This window comes from Apus apus, chromosome 3, assembly GCF_020740795.1.
Source record: "Apus apus isolate bApuApu2 chromosome 3, bApuApu2.pri.cur, whole genome shotgun sequence".
Classification (NCBI taxonomy): Eukaryota; Metazoa; Chordata; class Aves; order Apodiformes; family Apodidae; genus Apus; species Apus apus.
This window is the reverse complement of record NC_067284.1, coordinates 96,551,537-96,564,755: the sequence shown is the minus strand read 5'-3', so window position 1 is coordinate 96,564,755 and position 13,219 is coordinate 96,551,537. Positions and strand designations below refer to the sequence as shown.

The 13,219-nt window shown below is 39.2% G+C and overlaps 1 protein-coding gene across 5 annotated transcripts in view; it reads right to left on the bottom strand.

Moving 5' to 3' along the window:
* Positions 1 to 13,219, bottom strand: part of PLEKHG1 (pleckstrin homology and RhoGEF domain containing G1) — a 133,019-nt gene that overhangs the window by 16,316 nt on the left and 103,484 nt on the right. For all 5 annotated transcript variants that reach the window (XM_051615030.1, XM_051615027.1, XM_051615026.1 and 2 more), the window contains 4 exons: positions 10,970 to 11,039; positions 2,924 to 2,970; positions 2,280 to 2,430; positions 1,019 to 1,150 (listed from right to left, as the gene is read on the bottom strand). In XM_051615030.1, the coding sequence (XP_051470990.1) occupies positions 1,019 to 1,150; positions 2,280 to 2,430; positions 2,924 to 2,970; positions 10,970 to 11,039 (400 nt within the window). The remainder of the gene's footprint in view (positions 1 to 1,018; positions 1,151 to 2,279; positions 2,431 to 2,923; positions 2,971 to 10,969; positions 11,040 to 13,219) is intronic.

Genomic DNA, 13,219 nt, shown 5'->3' with positions numbered 1-13,219 from the left:
AGCCAAATAAATTACTTTAAAATAATAAAAAAACCCCACACTTTTTCAAAAGCCTTTAACCCTCTTTGTTGCCAAATATTACTGGTTAACATTACTCAGATTTATAGCAGACTGTAGGTAAGTCATTAGCATGCATTTCCAGCTATGTGTGGCAAAGGTTACAGAGCTGCAGGCAAGACATTATCAAATGTAACCCTATTCTTCCTACACAAACAACAAAAAAATCCCACAAGAATGAGGGCCAGTAAGGAACCACTTTTTTTTAAAGAAAGAAAGGGACAACAAACACTATGACATAGATTTCTGGAATGGTATAATCCTATTACTCCCTTTTATAAACCAAAAAATCCCCCTAATTTACTTAAAAGCAATATAAATACTGCTAATGAAAATGTAATGTCAAATCGTGATTCACTGGGAAGTTTGAAATAGAATGATAGTTCTGTAAAATGTCTACAAAATAGCTTGCTCTTGATGCCAAAAGTTACTCAGGGCGTAGCTTTTGTTTTCTCCTAAAAAATTATTCATTCGTAGAGATTTAAACCTTTTTCCAGCTATCACATTTCTAGGTTTATACATCTCACAAAGCGACTGATAATGAGTCTTCAAAAGCCTAAGAGGAAAATACTTAAACAAGAAGAAGCATAAGAAATGCCTCAAAACAAAATTAATCAGCACAAAGGGGAGAAATCGGAAACCACAGGATTTCTGAACAAAGCCATGCCCTAGGGTTGTACAGCAGTGCTGTACAATTGAGGGAAAGGAAGAAAGGAAAGTTATCTTAAGTTCCATATTACTGCAAAATAAATGCTTTACAGGATGCTGCTTGTAGGGCAGAGATGTCTGAGATTTTCCTGCAGCAGCTATGACCAAGATCAAACAGCCACAGGCATACTCAACAAGAGTCTAAATTATGACTGACAAAGATTAAAAGAAAAGATAAACTAGAAAATGTTAATGGCATATATCTTGACAAAAACAGCTCACAAACACCCATATAAACTCTTTGGGAACTCACTTGGAGCCTGATGGCATGTTCATGTTTCCTCTTCATGTCATTTATATGCCACGCCACTCTCTGCATCGTATCTATGGCATCCAGCACCACATCATAGCCCTCAGTGTCCTTGTCAAGGTGGTTTTCTATTTCCTACAACAGGGAAAACAAGTTCTGTTATTTCTAAATTAATTTTCCCAGCCAGGTGCAATATTATATTTTTATCTGTACTATGTTGTCTTTGCATTGCAATCACTCAAATGCAACATTTCTGCCTTTGTTACTATTGCATGTCATTATCAACTTGATTAATACAAGACAACTAACAAAGCCAAGCCTTTACGGTCAGTTTAGCAGCAACTATACTTGCAGCAGCTGATGTGAGCAGAGAGGCACAGAAGGAGAGTGCAGCATGCTGACAGGAGACCTTTTCAGACTGTGTTTAATGGCTTTCTTAAAACACAGAACATATCTACACACTTAGAATACCCTGATGTAATTACACTGGGCATTACTTTACAGTAGGAGAGCAGAAAAGCACCAGACACTTAAAATAAGAATCAGTGTCTTTACACTTCACTAGAACATGATTCTCTAATAGGAAACATATGTGGAAAACATTAACAATAAAGCAGGAATTTCTGAAACTTGCTTAATGAATATGGAAAGAGTTCCCGCTTCCTCAGTCATTTCTCTCCACAAAATTCTTACCAAGTGTGGTGTTTATATGTACTTAGTTCTTCTTTCAGCCACCTCCAGCATTGCAACATCTGGAAAAATGCTGTATTTCACTGGAACCATAGTTTTGTGTACAAAAGTGTTTGCTCATGATAATAATCTTCCAAACAACTTCAGGATTACAGACCAGGTTTTTTTGTTTGGTTTGTTTTTTTAGTTTTTGTTTGCTTTTTTTGTTTGTTTGCTTTTGGGGGGGGGGGGTTTGGCATTTTGTGTTTGGGTTTTTTGTTTGTTTGTTTTTGTTTGGTTGTTGGGTTTTTTGTTGCTGTTTTGGTTTTGTTTTGTTTTTTTAAAGCTAAGTATTTGGATTTATAGACTGATTCAATGTTTCTAAAATAATTACCAAAATTTTTCACTCCAAATATATACATATGCTCTGAAATGATGAAAGCAGAAATAGTCTCAATACATCAAAAACAAACACCCCCAGAAGAAAAGCATCAAAAGAAACCCAGAACCTTTCTAATCATCAAGTCTTGTGCCAGAGACAGGAACTTTGACTTGCAACAGCCCTAAATGAAATGTATTTCTAACAGGTGCTCACGTGCAAAAGCAGGTGGTACTTGAGGATGCGCTGGACGGGTTTCAAGAGATAGGAGCCCAGGGGCAGAGAATGTTGCAGTGCTTCTTGTCGCTCCCTGAAGAACTTGGCCAGTGTCTTGTTCCTCATGCATTCTGTCAACACAGCCACTGACCTGGAAACATCAACACATAGCTTTAAGACATGGCATCACTGTAAGTCTGTGGGCAAAGTCAAGAATTGTTACTTTCTTCCCTTGTAAAAACGGGCAGCAGGCTCCTAATCAAATCACTGGTGGGAATGAGGGGGATTTTTTGTTATATGTTGGTTTTGTTTTGTTTTTTTTAAGATATGCTGTGAATTCAGTTATATTTTCCTTTGACATGCAACCATTCTTAGTGGGAATCAAGTATTTTGAGCAATGCAGAATAAGACCATAATTTTCTAAAGGATGATTAATGACAATGAAAGACAAGACTAGTCAGAATAAAGTTTCAGATTATAATTTCTTAAAATATATATTTTTAAAATTAAGAAAAAAAGGTAAACTCCTTTACTCTCACTCCAACTGTGAGAAGGGAAAGGGCACAATTTTTGGTATAGACTGTAACTTGCATTACACAGACAGGTAAAGAGACAAACGAACAAAGGGAACCCAGTATTCCTACCTTGGGTAGTTGGTGCAGTACTGCGTATATATGTGGAAATCTTCACTCTGCATGGGGAGAAAAAGTTTACATACATTCAGATTTTGCCACACTAGCAGCTAACACGTGCAAGATAAAGATGATGACATCAAGACAATGTCTCCTCCAGTTCCTGATCAATGAATTCACTGTGATAGACCTAACACTGCCACAGACTTACTAACTGAATTTCATTTTTTCTTCTTTCAGAGATTTTCCCTTTACTTGAAAGAAAAAAAAACAAGAAAACCTAGAGTTTAAAAAGCAAGCAGCTTTGCAATAGAGCCTCCAAGATGCTTTGTGACAATCTATGTATCTCAAAAAAATAAAAACACGATAAAAGAAAACCCAAAATCACCAACACAGCCCCCCCTTCAAACAATGTAATTGTACATACCCAGTTTTGTGTATGCTAATGCACACACCTGCTTATGGGGAGAAGTAAATTTTGCAGGTTATGTTCAGTGGAAGACTTTAAAAGCAACTATAAATACTTCCACATTTGAGCACTATCTAAGTGTGAAAATTAGAAGCCTCGAAAGAGATTTTTTTTAAAAAAGTAAATTATGACTGTGAAAGCAGACAGTTATTACCCATACAAGTTGTAACTAGATTTAGGTGGGGTTCCACACTTGCCTGTTATAGTAAAATTATCCACATTAATGTTGACAAGATTTTCAGAGCCAAAGCCTGAGTTTCATTTCTTTCCTCCTTGGATTAAAATTTTTTCATAATCATGCAAGCTAACTCTATGCAAGAACAGGTTGTCAGAAACATTCCCATGTCCTTTAAACTCACATCTGCCTGTCAACTTCTATGCCAAATAACGTGGCATTTCTGCAGCTTGTTGGAGTCCTAAAGACTAAGAAAGTACTGCAGAACTGCAAAGTGCTCCAAAGTTAGTACCTCTTTTCTGAGCCTTAGAACAATAAAAAGCAATTTTTATAGTAAACAAGATCCCAATTTCCACTTGAAGCATCTTCAGAAGGAACTCTGGCATTGTACACACAATAGCTGTGCTCTGCAAGGGGTAGTTGTTGGTGAATGGCAAGACCAAGTATCTGCTTTCACAGAAGTCAATAGCACTCTGAGGAGCAGCACCACCTGGGGAGAGGGTTGATGCAGGCTGTGGCATTTGTTTCTCATTGTTGGAGGGGGTTTTGGCTATTCATCAGAAAGAGCTGGCTCAGGCAGTACCCTTCCCCATTTCCAACAGTACTGCTTCCTTCCCCCTTTCACAGGGCTAAAGCAGATGGTGCCATTCATTTTTCCAGGGAGTGGTGACTCATAAGGACCCTGTATAAAGTCAGGTACTACTCTCCATGAGTACAAGTCACTGCAATTCATTTCAGTGCTTCATACTGCATTTCAGTATTAACTGTTCTGTAAAAAAGAAATAACTCGAGCAAACTTCTAATAAGTGTTTCTCTCTGGAGGACTGCGACCCTCATTGACTCATTAGTGGGTTGCAAGTTTATTAAACTGCTCTTCGCTTAGGAACCAACCAACCAACCAAATGTAGTCTTGATACAAATACAGTTAAACAATTTAGCTTGGTTTTTGATGCTTGGACTCATTTTGCTGTCACAGCTAGTTTTTACAGTAGCAATACATATGCCTCGTGTCCCCACCCAAAGACAGCAAGCTTGTGTCACAGACTGCTCATGTCTAAACTTGGGACCTCTGGCCACAGCTCCAAACCCTCTCTGCTCAAAATTAGGGATTAACCAATACCAGAGAACTGCAGACATGACACTGTAATTTTCTACGGCAATCGCTCCTAAAATAGCTGGCAGTTGTAATGAGTCAGCTTAAGAGAGAGCATTAGGATGAAACCGAGTATGATGAAAAAAGGTGATTTATTTTATATATACATATATTTATACAATTTTTTTCATTTAGGAGCTTTTGGTATATATTGTAGTATATTCCTACAGCTAAAACACAGAGTAATGCAATATATGGACCTAGTTCATAAGCACAGTGCAGAACATTCATGCCAATGTATTTAATATATATGTATTCTGCTCATAGTCACAAGGTTGTTCTGCTTTTCAAAAAAAAAAGAAAAATAACTTTTGTTGTGAAATTTTAACAAATGAAAGCATTAGCTGTAAAACAAACAAGGCCCAACAACTCAGGGTTTCAGAGTGTACTGAGTGCACATTCCCTACAAAATCAAAAGCAAGTCTGAAATCCCCAGGAGCCTTTCCACACTCTCCCTCTTTGTTTTGGTTTTTGGGTTTGTTTTTTACACAAGTCAAAATTAATGTCAACAGGATTTTTGGTTTTAGAATAATTTTTGTCTAGCTATTAACTTGTATTAAAAAAAGAGGTAGTTTCTCAAGCCTTCAACACCTCTGAAAACTTTAACAATGGTTTCACAATCATCTGAACAGACATGACATCAAATTTCATACTGCCTTTACATGTGTATTCACTTTGTTGTACCACAGCTCATTTCATCATATGAAACTATCGTACAAATTAAGAGAGAACTTACTTTTCACAGAATCACAGAATTGTCATTGTTGGAAGGGATCTCTAGAGATCATCTAGTCCAACTCCCCTGCTAAAGCAGGAATGCCTAGAGCACATCACACAGGACTGCATCCAGGCGAGTTTGGAATACCTCCAGAGAAGGACACTCCACAACCCCCCTGGGCAGCCTGTTCCAGTGCTTTGTCACCCTCACCATAAAGAAGTTTTCCCTCATGTTCAGATGGAACTTCCTGTGCTCCAGTTTATGCCCATTGCCCCTTTTCCTATTCCTGGGCACTACTGAAAGGAGTCTGACTCCATCCTCCTTACGCTTGCCCTTTAGATATTTATAGGCATTAATAAGGTTTCTCCTCAGCCTTCTCTTCGCCAGGCTAAAGATTCCCAGCTCTCTTAACCTTTCCTCAAAAGAGAGATGCTCCAGTCCCCCAGTCCTCTTTGCTGTTTAACTGAGAGCATTTGCTTTTACTGAGCTATATGAGCATAAAACCAGTAGAAAGTCAATTACGTTTATTTTGCCTCCAGAATGAGACTTGATATGCATTCAGAGTGACAAAGCCAGTGGGAATCAACATCACACACCTTGCCCGGGCATGAGCAGGATTCACATGAGCACAGTGGAGTAGTGTACAGGAGAGCCCCTTCCCAGAGAGACCCTTCCATGTCCCCGGGAAGCTGCACCATCGGGGACAGCCATTCCCCCACTACTCGCCTGGTTACCCAGCCCCTCTGCATGGTCCAAGAAAGGACTTTGAGTTCGTACACCCATCTGGTCTTCTTTGCTTCCCAGCAGACTCCCCAGAGAAAGCCCTTTGTTACTGGCAGTGGAGCAGAGTACAAACCAAGCAGGCTAAAGCAGATGCTGTGAACTATGTTCAGGAGCAACTGAAAAACCAGGAACAAGATAGATTGAACATATTTCTATCAATACTTTCACACTGTAAGTGAAACGCCAGCTATGCTCATCAGTATTTCTGTGGACACTCTTCAGCCTACTCAGCTCAAATGTTTTGTTCACCTCAACTGTCTTAAAATCAGTTTTAAAATTATCTCTGCAGGGAGACTGGAATCGCTCCAGAGATCACTTTTAACCTGGGGTCCCAAAGCCATTGTGGTAGAAGGTGCAGAAACTGAGACCCAAGCCGAGAGTTCATCTACAGCGACAAGTCACCCTCAAAAGCAAACCAAGCACAAGCAGATCCCAGCTATACTTAGCTTATCCCCTGCTGCTCAATTAATTCACTGCATGTCTCCTCCACATGAAGTGAAGTGCCAAGCATGTGGCTATATCCCCAATCTTTTCTCAACTCTTGGTGCACTGTGCTTTTTTCAAAGCCATAAAAGGCACCTTAAAATAAACTGGAGACTGAGAAAATGAGCTGAGTCAGAGTGTAAACTGAAGCCAATTGCCTGGATCCCCTCTTCATTAATGAGATGGTAGATTAGAGTAATTCTCCCTTTCCTTTGGTTAAGCTGTTGGTATGTCTTTCAGAAAACACATGCTCTGAGTTTCTGGGGTGCTGAGTGAGTAGAGCAACATGCCAGAATTAAACTCTCCTTTACAACAAGTCACTTAAATGTAAACGTGTGGAATACTGAAGTCAGTATTTTAATTAACATTGGCATCATTAGTATGACAATGCAAGACTGAGTTGGTAAGAAAACTTACAATCTTTTATGTGAATAATTAAGCTATAGCTAAGCTTGCACTGGAACCCTTTTACCAGCCTGCAATTGCAGTTAAAAGCAAAGTGTCTCCAAAATGTTTAACGTACAATACAGTTTTTCATCTAGAAGAGGCAGGACCAGAGTTGGTAGAAACTAAACTAGTACACCACTATCCTCAGTGGCAGTTTTTTTCCATGCAGTAGCCATCCCACTCTGTTTAAAAAAATGCCATCTGCATCTTGGAGCAGAAAGGTAAAGGCAGCAATTCATAACTAGACAGCAGGTTTTTAAAAAGCGTGGTTTTCTGCATTTGTGACTATTTTCCTGTGAGTTATTAATGAATATCTGAAAGCAGAGGGATCTAATACAATGGTGTAGATTATTATTAAATATTTACATAAAGTAACAGTTTTGCATTCTTATTTTATCTGTTAGTGAGTTTTACGTTACTGGCTAGCTTACACCGAAGACATCTTGCTGAAGTCTGTTAACAAATAAAAGCTGCCTTTTTAGGAGCTGTTTACTTTGGGCACTCATCATAGCAAACGCTAAGATAAAGATTCAAATCCACAATTAAGAGTTTTATTCAAAGTGCACAAATGGGATTTGATAATCCTTATAGTATTTCCCTTAAAAGTATAAGTTGCAAGGCTGTTTACTACTTAAGGACAAAAGTTACACGCAGGAAATGCAGTGATGTACGATTGTGTGAGGGAAGTATAATATGCTATACAACTAATTTTATTGAGCAAAACCAAATGACAAAATCAAGTACAAAGAAACAGCCTATCAAATACAGTCCAAAACTGGAACTTAAAAAATTAAGCTCCCTAGATGTTTTCACAAATATTAAGCATTTTACTTCCAACAAGCTCCAGAGTTACTTTAACCATAACTGTTATACATGCAAACCTGTGTCATTTCACATATATCCTGAAGAAAGAACTGGCTACAGCTTGCTTTATGCAGTTACTGAGCTTCATGAAATGCAAAAAAAGTAATCACAGCACCAACAGTGAAAACTTGATTATACAATTAAATTCCAACAACCACGCTATTCACAACTGAACCAGTAGGGTGAAAAAAATTACCATTAAAGCCAGAGCTCATGTAACCTAAGCACAGTTCCATTGGAAGCATTAAAGATGCTTCAGCAGTGCTACATCCATTAGCCAAAGCTGTGAGGTATGACTTGAGCATGATATTATCCCCGTGCTTAACTCACAGTGAAGATCTAGCAGATTTCAAGCAATCAAACAATAAATGGCCACAGTCCCATAATACTTGAAGGACCATGTACTGCCAAAAAAGGCAGCTTTATTTCCACTACTCAATGCTAGGAAGATACAAGCAACCAAGAATGGACAACTGGAGTCTGTTAAGACAGTCAGCAGTTGCTGTAATGACATCTTCGTGGCTAAAACCAGAACTGTGGGGTATTTTGGTATTGTTTGATTTTGCTTTTAAGTGTTTGCACTTGTCTGGATGAAGCTAAAAAATGCTTGTTAGGATTGCAATCTCTAGCAATTTCTGAGCCATCAGGCAGTTCCCTGCCAATAATACAAATGCTAAAAGCATTTGACAAACGAACAAAAGCACAAGCAATGATATGCAGATGGATTTTGGAACTAATGGCCAGAAAGTCTATCAGAAAACTCCTTTCAGCTGGCCAATATGAATGAGTGCTCAACTTTTTCCCGGACTTGCTATTATCACTTGCACCACCTCTGCTTCCTGTCCCAGCCAGGAGCAGTCCCAGTGCTACCAGCTAGAAGCAAGCAATACATCAGAAAGATCTACCAGCTCCAAACTGTGGTATCTGTGTCCTGAAGGCCTCACAATTGGCTTTCACTGCACGGATACTCTGCTGACTTATGCTCAACTTCTTGTCTGCCAGCACCCCAAATCTGTTCTTGCTAATCTGTTTCCTAGTCAGCCAGACCCAGCATGCACATGGGGTTATTCTGTTCCAGAAGCAGGACTTTGTGCTTGCTCTTATCCCAGTTTCTCTCCTTCAAATCAATATAGGCTACTTGGAGTGATAACAACATGCCATAAACCCCATTGCAAGATGCCAAAAAAACATCCTACTTTTGTAGTAGTGGTGCCAACACTAAGATCTCTCAGTGCTTACAAAAGATCAATTACTAGATAAATAACAACTTTCTCAAACCCAACTCAAGCAACTGATCCAGTGAAACAGCAGCACTAAGATGGCATCATCACTCCCCTTTACAATAAAATCCCTTTTGTCACAACAGTGCCAAACAAATTACTGAATCACCATGAGAGGGTGGTCCAGCTAATCCTAAATCCTTGTGTTAGACCTATCACATTAAATGCTTGGCACTGACAATATTGAGTTGAGCACAAAGTATGAAACATGAGACAAGGTTTGGCTTCTCATTTGTGTAGTTGTGTTTTGGGTTTCCTGTTTTTTTGTGGGGATTTTGTTGTTTGGGTTTTTTTAATGGAAAAAGGCAAAGACACCTACAGAGGCATTATCCAAATTTAAACAACTACATGCCGCCTCCTTTGCTGAGCTTCCCTCCAAAATACCATGAAGATGGCATTATTTCTTAACACATTTTGACTCTACAGATTCAAGGCATATATAGGTTCTCTGGTGAAATCTACAATGAACTAGAGAGAGAGTAATCTGTAGCCCAAATTACTTAATCTCTTGTTGTCCTTCCTATTACAGCCACTCTTCCCTGACTGGCTCTTTTGGTTTCCTACAGTGAAGGACACCTACTTTGGCTCTCCATATTTCTCCTGTACCTAACAACTTCTTCTCCATACAGTTTTGGCCTCAGTATTGTGCAACAGAATAAAGATGTCAGATCAGTGTCCAGAATATTTGAAGTATTTCAGAGAAAATGAGATTTTAATCTTAAAGCTAGACTTCGGGCCATCCTCTTTAAAAAGAAAATTAAAGGCATGGCTGCTGGATTCAGGAAAAAATGGATCTCAGAAAACAATACAGGGCAACAAAGGTGATTGGGGGTTTGGAGTATCTCCCTTATGAGGAAAGGCTGAGAGAACTGGGACTTTTAAGCCTGGAGAAGGCTGAGGGGAGACCTTATTTAATGCCTATAAGTATCTAAAGGATGGTTGAAAGGAGGATGGAGCCAGACTCTTCTCAGTAGTTCCCAGTGACAGGACGAGGGGCAACAGGCACAACCTGGAACACAGGAAGTTCCATTTAAATATGAGGAAAAACTTCTTTACTATGAGGGTGACAGAGCACTGGAACAGGCTGCCCAGTGAGGTTGTGCAGTCTCTTTTCTGGAGATATTCAAAACCTGCCTGGATGCAGTCCTGAGTAATGTGCTCTAGGGGATCCTGCTTTAGCAGAGGCCTTGGACTAGATGATCTCTAGAGATCCCTTCCAACTCTGACAATTCCATGATTCCATGATATGGCTACAAGTATGTTATAGTTACTGCCTTTTCTAAAAATACAGCCAAGTTGTAATCTCTAGTTGTTTTTAAACCTGACAAGGCATAACTAGTGTACCACTTGATCACTTGTATTAAAAAAGGAGGAAAAAAAGAATTCCTGTCATACTGTAAAAAAAACCCCATATATCTAAAAATGAACTCTAGATCAACAGCTCCTCCAGTTCACAGAGAGTTACTGAAGAAAACAACACCTTTTTCCCGATTTGTGAAAAATGCAAATTGTACGTATATCCCTGCTACCTACTAAGAGAAATTCCTTCCCTTTCCATAGATTTGCTAACTGTTCTTGGTTGCAGTCATACAAGCTGTCAGAATTAGGTCTCAAATGCTAATACATTAGTCATTCCCCCATATCACCCTGCAACATGTGTTGCAGACTCCTGCTGTAGCCACTTACCTTGGAAACAAAACAGTCTGCTATAGCTACAGGATCATTTTCACAGTTTTCCAAATCTTGTAGAAGTTCACTAAAACAAAGAACAGGAAAAGGAAAGACAATTATGGCACACCTTGGAATAGACACACCTATACATTCAGAGCCAGACAGTACTTCATCATTCATGGCAGTGATGCACAAGGCATTTGACAACACAGGGAGTCCTAAAAAAGAAGCAAGAACCCCCTTGATGCCCGTCTTCCCACTAGATATATAGCTGCTGGGGTTTTTTTTGTTTGTTTGGAGGCAGAGGAAAACTCTAAGGAAATGGCATTCCTACATACTTAAAAATTCAAGTAATCACAATGATGATGGGTTGCTGATCTTCTAAGAAAAGCCAAGCCCCTTCCTTCATATTGACAGCTCTCATACAATACTCATAGTGGGGTAGTCAGACAGGTGAGTGGCTTGTATTTCAACTAACACAATTTAAAACCAACAAAATTTAAAAGATAGTGAAACACATGCCCTGTCCTGTATGTTTTATGAGCTTTACTTGATGGATGGAGATGAGGAGCTGGTCTGAAAAACACAGATGAGAACCAGGGATGTATTACACATACAAGAAGAATGGTAATAAGCTCAACCAAGGAAAATTTCTCTACCTTTACTGGGTCTCTTCACTGAAAAAATATGGTTAGCCTGGAAGAAGTTTTCTATAAGGGAATATATAAATTCTACATGCATAAAAATAATACCTTACTTGGAGGATTTCATAAATTTGACATGCCAAGCAGGAAATGAATTCATTGTAAGAGGAGCAAAGCAATAAAGGAGTATGTTCACTGTTGTATGAAACTCAGTTCTTGAAAGCCAAGTCAGTGAAAGAAACAATTTAAGCAGAAGAAAACCTCAAAGGTCTCTCCTTGATCCAAACAGTCTTTAGTCTTAATGAAAGTTGTGCTCAGAAAAATGAAAGAAGAAATTGAATTTTCTGACAAATTGTTTTCTGATAGCACTTTTCTTCTTCCCCCATCAGATGATTTTCCATACAGGGCTACTTTCTTCCCAGTTCACAGCTGGTTCCTTGAACGAGTTTTGCATAGCAGTTGCTAAGCAAGAAAAGGAGTAAACCAGACAAGTTTCCTGACCTGTTCTTTGCATCTCCAATTACTGGAGGAAGGAAGGGAGAAATCAGCAATCAGTCACAAGGAACAAAAACAGACAAAGACCTTAGGTTCAGTGGTCACTAAGCCATGCCACACAGCACCAATTTAACGTCCACACCTCAAATTCTCCCTTAACCAAAATGGGAAAAAAAAAAAAATTACCCTTGCTTGATACCCCACACTCGTGAACCTCCTTTATAAGAGCAAAAGAAGGAAGCTGTAGCAATAGTGATCATAACCATTAATTCTAATGACTGTGTTCCTGCTGTGCAGCAGGCAGATGTTCTCCTGGTGGCTTAGAGAACATAGCACCTTGATTACTACATTATTCCTACTGGTCTCCTATAATAACACTTTTTTTTTTTTTTCTCCTACACGATACAGTAATGCAACACTTCAAGATTATAGATATTCATGCAATGCATCCAAGTTTATGCAGTATATATGCTAGTGGCTTGCATCTTCAGCACGCGCCCATAATGGAAGGGCTGTGCTTTGAAGATTTTGTTACCTATACTGCCCTCTCTTCTATCTCTCCTGGCTGGTAAAAATGGGATTGGTAAGAGCAGCCTGTCTCAGCAAAAATAACAAAATTGTCATGCCCAGGAATTCTAAAAAACTTAAATAAATCCCTGTAATAACAAGCTGACATGGAAAAGCAGGGCTATTATTATAGGCTACTTGTAAGTATGTGGCAGGAGGCAGAAGAAACAACAGAGAAAAGCATTAGTTCCCTTCACCTGGTTATCCAGAGGTTTTATACTGTTCACAGATGACACCACAGCTCTCAACCTCTGCGACTCACCTGTGCCAACCACCAGGCAGGAAGGGAGCACGGGGGAGCACCATTAGAGGAACTCCATGCTCTTGCAGCTGAATCACTAACAAGACTCAGACTGAAGCAAGTGTCAGTGTCATTTAAGACCATGTACTGAGTTGTACCGCTTGAGGAGTTACAGGCTGGAAAAATTTGAATCTGTACAATCACCATCAAAAGCTAACGCTAACACCTTGGGGATGAGAGAGGTAAGCATAAAGAGACTGACAATTTTTCATGCAGTGCATTCATTAACTGTTCAATTCAAATTAATAAATGTCTCAT